At 37.6% G+C, this 7,500-nt stretch overlaps 2 protein-coding genes across 4 annotated transcripts in view; one reads left to right on the forward strand and one right to left on the reverse strand.

Moving 5' to 3' along the window:
- Positions 1-1,095, forward strand: part of LOC144980090 (uncharacterized) — a 15,189-nt gene extending 14,094 nt beyond the window's left edge. For both annotated transcript variants that reach the window (XM_078927591.1, XM_078927592.1), the window contains exon 8: positions 348-1,095. In XM_078927591.1, coding sequence (XP_078783717.1) covers positions 348-562 — 215 coding nt within the window. In that variant the 3' untranslated portion in view covers positions 563-1,095. The remainder of the gene's footprint in view (positions 1-347) is intronic.
- The window catches only part of LOC144980094 (uncharacterized), a 344,852-nt gene that overhangs the window by 216,179 nt on the left and 121,173 nt on the right, over positions 1-7,500 (reverse strand). The window lies entirely within an intron of this gene.

Genomic DNA, 7,500 nt, shown 5'->3' on the forward strand with positions numbered 1-7,500 from the left:
ATGCGGTTTTGACGTCAAAAAGAGAGTGGGTCTTCAAAATCTTAAAAGACCGATGTTCGACCTCAATACGTGCCCACTCATCCTATGCTTGATCATCTCACATATATCATCATATGATCATCATATCATCATCATCATCATCATCATCGTCATTATATCTGTCATAATCATCATCATAATCATAATCTTCATAATCATCATCATCATCATCATCATCATCATCATCATCGTCGTCGTCGTCGTCGTCGTCGTCATCATCATCATCACCACCATCGTTATTATCACCAACAACAAACAACATTATCATCATCATATCATTCTCAATATTTACCACCGTATTTTTACAGATGTCATGGGAATACAAATACTGGCAAACGATGAAATTCAGGCCTCTCTGTTCTCCTGGGACGCCATTCATGAAGTCCAAACGTCTATAAGTACCGTTGTTTCCTTGAACAAAGGAGACATTGTTAGACCTTTTGTCCCTGCTACAAGTAACAAACATGTCAACGGGAAGAGACACTTCTCTGTTTTCAGTGGTTATTTACTAAAACCTTTCTAAATTTATAAGAAATCGACACTATATTCATCGTTGTTACTTCTAACATTATATTTACGCTTCATGATCATCATCATCATCATCATCATCATCATCATCATCATCATCGTCGTCGTCGTCGTCGTCGTCATCATCATCATCATCATCATCATCATCATCAGCAGCAGCAGCAGCATCTTCAACAGCAACATTATCATCACCATCATTGCAGTCATCATTACCACCCCTACTGGTATGATTATTGATATTTATTTTTTTTGGTTCAAATTGATACAAGACTTTATCGTCGTCGTCACCATCACCATGATCATGATCATCAACATCATCGTCATTGTCATCATCATCATCATCATCATCATCATCATCATCAATTCATCATTATTATTATCGACACCACCGGCATGATTTTTTTACTGTAATTAAAAAAGAAATAAACCCAAGACGTTATTAAAGTTGATTCATTCAGACTTAAATCGTAATCTAGCTTTATCAAAATATTTGTGACTTGTAAAATAAATAAAAAATCATTGGTTGAAGACTGTGGCAATAGACTTTTTTTCTTTTAATAAATGGTGAAAGATAACAATGAAGGGTTGAAACGTTCGTCAGCTTTAATCGTCTATTCATTATTAATTTATTTTTCGGGTTCAATTAGTTCCTCTTAAGGCTATGATTCAGAAATCACTAAGTGTACTACGTCATCAACCCGTCTTGAATTCTTTGATTAAGACGTTATCATCATTAGAAACACAAAGTAGGATAGTTGAATCTCTCCAGTTTTCGCGAATAAAATGTAATGTGGAAAGAAAAAAAAAGTTTTTTAATGCCGAACATGTCCACTCATTGTGCTCAAATATCATTACTCAAAGTTTGTTTTTTAAAATGTTTTTTAAGGGTTTTACGGCGCTTGCAACACATTTAGGTTATATCAGCGCCAGTAAAAAGGAAGAAAATGGGATAGTAAAAAGTTCTAGAATTACAATTAAAGCACTCAAGAAAAAGTAAGACATTGGGGAACTAAGAACAAAGATCCAAGAGTATACCACCAATGTACTTAGTTTGAGATCACCTATAAGTCTCATCCGGACACAAGCACAAAATCCAACAAAGAGGAATACACTCAAATGCTTTCATTATACATTCAAAATATCAAATACAATAATACAGAATACATAACGAGAGATGATTTACAAGGAAAAAAATATCATCTCCCAAAACAATAACTATGCATTTGACTGTTTACCTCCCAGCTAGGGTATCCGGCCAGGGCCCGGACAAAACCAAGTAATCTCATTCCAAGACAAAGCCAGATAGCATGATTGAAAACAGATATAAGGGGATAGAAGACACAGTATGTACCCCCCTGCCCACTATGGGAGGTCAGGAACCCCACCCAGTACTCAAAGTTTCAAGAAATCCCGAGCGAACAGGTCAGTAAAACAGAAAATGCTTACCATTCAAGTACTTATGTTAAACCGAATTATGGAGAGAAAATATGAGTAAAGAGTCTTTATTAACCCGATTTTCATGCTTGGGGGCCAAAAAGACCCCAGTGGTATGTTTTTTATTCATAAAACAGTCATTTTTTGACGCAGAGACCAAATATCTCAAATATAAATTTGGTGACTTTTACTAAAAGGATGAGGTCCATGACCATGCCAAATAAAATTCTCGTCGCATGCACAGTTTACTCACACTGAGCATGCTCATCTGGAATTTGAGATTTTCCGATCTGGGGGCCCAATGGCCCCCGTGACTTTCAAAGAGAAAAATACAGAAAGTACGAATTCCTGATTTGGTGGTCATTTGGCCCCCATGAATTTATAGAGAAAACGGAGTGATATTGGTCAGTACTGACGCGCTGGCACTTGTTGGTGGTTCTCCCATGCCAGGGACGAGTATGAGACCTATGCACATTTGACCCGCGATTCCTCGAAGTCTTGGGCTAGGGACTTGAGGTTTATTTATGGTTGTGATTCGTATTATAGGGTGGGAGGAGACGGGGGGGGGGGGGTCAATCTTGTTGTTTATTCTATCTACTTTATTGTTCTCTTCTAGCTCTGCTCTCAACTTGTTAGTCCTCATGTTAAAATCCACTCGACGTCTATCATCTTTTGTCAATTATTTTTCTGGCCCGAAAGATTTAAAACTGACCGATGGGAACATTTTCTGTCAAGATTTTTAGGATGCCCTGGAACTGGAAGGAGAGGGGGAGTTGGTCCCTGTGATAAATGAATATCCACCTATAGTTTGGTAGTGACAATATGTGGTTACAATATATATTGGTGAGGGAGGCAGTAATGAGAAGTCCAGAAAGTATAGTTGCGATCGTTTTGTTTTTGTTTGTTTTGTTTTTAAGGGTTTTACGGCGCTTGCAACACTTTTAGGTTATATCAGCGCCAGTAAAAAGAAAATGGGATAGTCGAAAGTTCTAGAATTACAATTAAAGCACCCAAGAGAGAGAGTAAGACAAAGGGGAATTGGGAACAAATAGGGATCAGATGTAGATTCCAAGATCATACCATCAATGTACTTAGTTTGAGATTACCAATAAGTCTCATCCGGACACAAGCCAAAATCCAACAAGGAGGAATACATTCAGATGCTTACATCATACATTAAAAATAAATATAATAATACATAACAGAGAGATGATTTACAAGGAAAAAAATATCATCTCTCAAAACAATAACTATGCATTTGACTGTTTCCTTCCCAGCCAGGACTCGGGCCAGGGCCAGGACAAAACCAAGTAATCTCATTCCAAGACAAAGACAGAAAGCATGTTGGAAAACAGATATAAGGGGATAAGCAAGTATGTACCCTGCCTTGGAGTCAGATCCCAAGTCGATCGATAGGCAAAGAAATGGTGACATCACATCTTCTAGTCTTCCGGTTCCAAACTCCTGGGATTTCACCAGTCCCTTTGGAGGATTATAATGAAAAGGTTACATATTGAATCATAAGGTGCATACCTTTTTTAGTTTCAGTTAGTAGCAGGGTGTATACCGTAGGCAGATTCTTCAGATTATGGGACGCAAAAGAGCGAGGAAAAAGGACCTTTGATAGACGACCAGCATATATATTTAGACTAGAAAATAAGATGCCGTCAATCTGAAACCAGAAGATCAATTCCACAATGTATCCAGTCCTCCGGAAGAGTGGTTTTACATTTTCATTGGGATCGGAACCAGTTTTTTTTGACATCATACCTGTGTTTCCTCTAGTGATGATGAAGAGATCAAATGTTGGTGACGGGAATAGATGCTGTGCGATTGGCTAAGAAGCTCACAACATTGCCATCCGGAAATATAACGGACCAACATACCAAATTATGTGTAACCTTGAACATTCTGCATTAAGTGCCTTTTATCTCAACTTAATGATGATCATGATGATGATGATGCTGATGATGATGATGATGATGATGATTCTAGCCAGAATGAAGAATAAAAAGTACCCATTTTCTTTGTTTAGAACCACAATGGCCGCCGTTGCTGGGCGACGTGACATCCGACTATTGAATCCAATTACGAAGGCCACGGTATAAGGACACGTCATATCCATGGGCTGTGTCCCCAATCCCGTGTATTGATGGGTTTTTTTAAAGGGCTTTACCGCGCTTGCAACACATTTAGGTTATATCAGCGCCAGGAAAAAGGAAGAAAATGGGATGATCAAAAGTTCTAGAATTACAATTAAAGCACCCAAGAAAAAGTAAGACATAGGGGAACTGGGAACAAATAGGGATCAGATGTAGATTCCAAGAGCATACCACCAATGTACTTAGTTTAAGATCACCTATAAGTCTCATCCGGACACAAGCACAAAATCCAACAAAGAGGAATACACGCAAATGCTTACATTATACATTGAAAAGACCAAATATAATAATACATAACAGAGAGATGATTTACAAGGAAAAAATATCAACTCCCTATACAATAACTATGCATTTGACTGTTTCCCTCCCAGCTAGGACTCCGGCCAGGGCCATGACAAAACCAAATAATCTCATTCCAAGACAAAGACAGAAAGCATGTTGGAAAACAGATAAAAGAGGATAGAAGACACAGTTTGTTCCCCCCTGCCCACTATGGGAGGTCAGGAACCCCACCCAGTATTGATGGGTTAAAAATTAACCGGTTTATTGATTTTTGCCGAGGCAAGCGGTGTTGGAATCAGGGGGTCTGGCGTTCGATCTCAAGTCGAGATAGGCTAACTATTTGGGATGGGTTTTTTTTCTTGTATATTTCTTTCTTACTTTGTTTGACGCTGTTTGTACACATTAATTCATATCATTATCTTACACCAGTTCCTGATCCCTAACAAATTATTTGTCACAAAGGAATATTTACGAGTCCGTATTCGTACTACGTTATGATAATGTGATAATAATATTGTAAGAGAATCAAGCATTTGCGAAAAGCTTACACAAGGATTCTTGTGGAAAATGATTAATTATTCCAGCAAATGGGTTTAGTGAGCTCACGATGCGGGTATTACAGTAAAAATTGCTTAACGATTGATGAGTTTGGGACAGTTTTACGTCCAAGTTAGTGGACAGGTCATCGTCTTGAGAATAGACAATCACTCTTTTCTTAATCGGTTTCAGTGCTTGAATGTCAACCTCTTGAAGATCTGAGATGCACATTCCTCCACCAAATCCAAGCATCAGTAACACACTTTATAGTCACCTGGAACAACTACAAAAGACATCTAACTTCTACATCATGGCACAAGACCGAAGGGCTAGAGCTCAGGTGGTCGCTAGTTCGGATAAGTAAGTAAGTAATAGGATTCAGTAGTCTGATGTAACGCCGCCCGGCAACGGCGGCCATCTTGGTTCTAAACAAACAAAATCATTCCTTTTTATTCTTCAAGCTGGTTAGAACTTTTCATATGCCTTGTGATCAGAATGTTTAAAAGTCAAAACATGATCAAATTTATGCTTTTTTTCCTCTGGATACGCTTTTACGCTCGCCGGAGAAATATTTCATACGGGCGTCCGCAATTGTTCCGATAGTTTAGAGCCAGTGTTACTAAGTTACCATGCGTCATTAGGAAGGGTATCGGTTTGGTTGTTTGTGCATGCAAACTGACATTTATCAAAATAATATTATATCATAAAATGCGGGGTTTAGTATTAAAATTTAAAAATTTAACGTTTCGAGTTGAGCATGATTTCATTTTTATGGGTCCCGTTTTAGACTGACATGGGGCCGTCAAAATCAGTAAGAGGAGTGGTTTGAAAGAATTGTAGGAGCAGTTTACAATAGAGTACAAAATAGAGTGTTCCTGATCAAACCGGCACTTTTTTGTTACTTTGGGCTTCACATTTTTACTTTAAACTTTTCGTGCTCGTCATCATTGATTACATGTTTCATTTTGGATTTAGTGTTTTTTGACATAAATTGTGTCGAACATGTAAGGTGTATTTTGTAAAGAGTTTGAATAAAGCCGATCAAAAACACTACACAAGTCATTAGGCTTTAATTATGTGTACACTACGCCACAATATGGCATTGGTATGATAATATGATCAGGTATGAAACTTTATATGTTTTATTGAAGATAATAGACATTGTTTCTGAAAGTGGTGGAAAAAAAAAACCAGAAAAAAATCTCACACTCCTTGTCATCATATTGTAACGTCGCTTTTCGGTAGCTGTCAGCCTTTATAATACAATTTTAAGACGATACTTTAAAAATAAGGCACTAAATATTTCAGTTTGATTAAGATAAAAACATCTCACAAATTATCATTTTCGGATAGTTACAGGCGTACAAATCCAATAGATTTTCTGAAGAAATGTAAGCGCATCGCACCCTTTTTCACGAGTCCTGTGGACACGCCACAGATCCGATTTCCGCCGAACGGTTTCCATCGTACGAGAATCATACCACTTTGATGCACTGCCACGGTTCTTTTTTATCCCAACCCAAATCTCAGTATTATGGTTTCATGATTATTTTTAATTGCAAACTTGCGAATAACTTTTAGTTTGCTCATAGAATCAACAGACGTCAGGTTAGCTCCATAAAAATTGCACATGTTATCGCCATTTTTCCATGTTTCCTGGACGCCTTTCATAAATCGTAAACAATATTTGACGTACGAATTTTTGTCGTCGCTCGGTACACTGACAAATTCATCATAATCTGAACACGTCTTCCTTCTCTTTTTCCTGTTTTTAATATACACGTCAAATCCAGAACCGTCACATATAGCCTTGTTTTGTTTTTGGTCATATATGTCTTCTCTGTAGAAGACGCATGTCGTGCTTTGCAGGTCAACGTGAAAACCCGAACATTCCAAACGTGAACATTCAGAACTGCAACCCAGAACCGTTGTTCTTTTTGTGTTTTTGTTTTTGTGTGATGTACTGACGATGGTGGGGGCTCGGATGGTAACGAAACACATTTAAATTGAGTGATTTGAGTTTTACAGATGACTTTTTTGCCCGAATACGTCAATGCTAAAACTAACAAAATAAGGCAGACATTATTATCACTTTTTCTATTGTGAGATTGATATCAAATCTGCTTCCTTTTGAGTTGAAAATCTTAACTGATGCAGAAGAAGCAATTGCTCCCTTTTATTCCCTGTGATAAGGGAGGAGTTATCCAGTCATGACATAAACTTACATAGCAACTTGCTTGTTTTCTTTGAATGAAGACTCTGTGACTCAATAAATCATAAATAAACGATTTGGTTGTCGGTCACATAATTCAATCATTCCAACTTGCCTTTGAAAACACTACCGATTTCAGGACGGCCTAACCTCAAACAGGGTTTGACATCAATGTAGTTGATATCATATTTCAATCAGATATTGTCAAAACATCATCCACCATATGATTTGCTGTCAATTACAAACACAAACTTGGTAAGCGATAAACCAGATAAAGTCTAACAATCTGACTGAAATAAAAGATAG

Source organism: Berghia stephanieae, chromosome 9 (assembly GCF_034508935.2).
Source record: "Berghia stephanieae isolate SIO BIC M18660-M18661 chromosome 9, UCSD_Bste_1.3, whole genome shotgun sequence".
NCBI classification, from domain to species: Eukaryota; Metazoa; Mollusca; class Gastropoda; order Nudibranchia; family Aeolidiidae; genus Berghia; species Berghia stephanieae.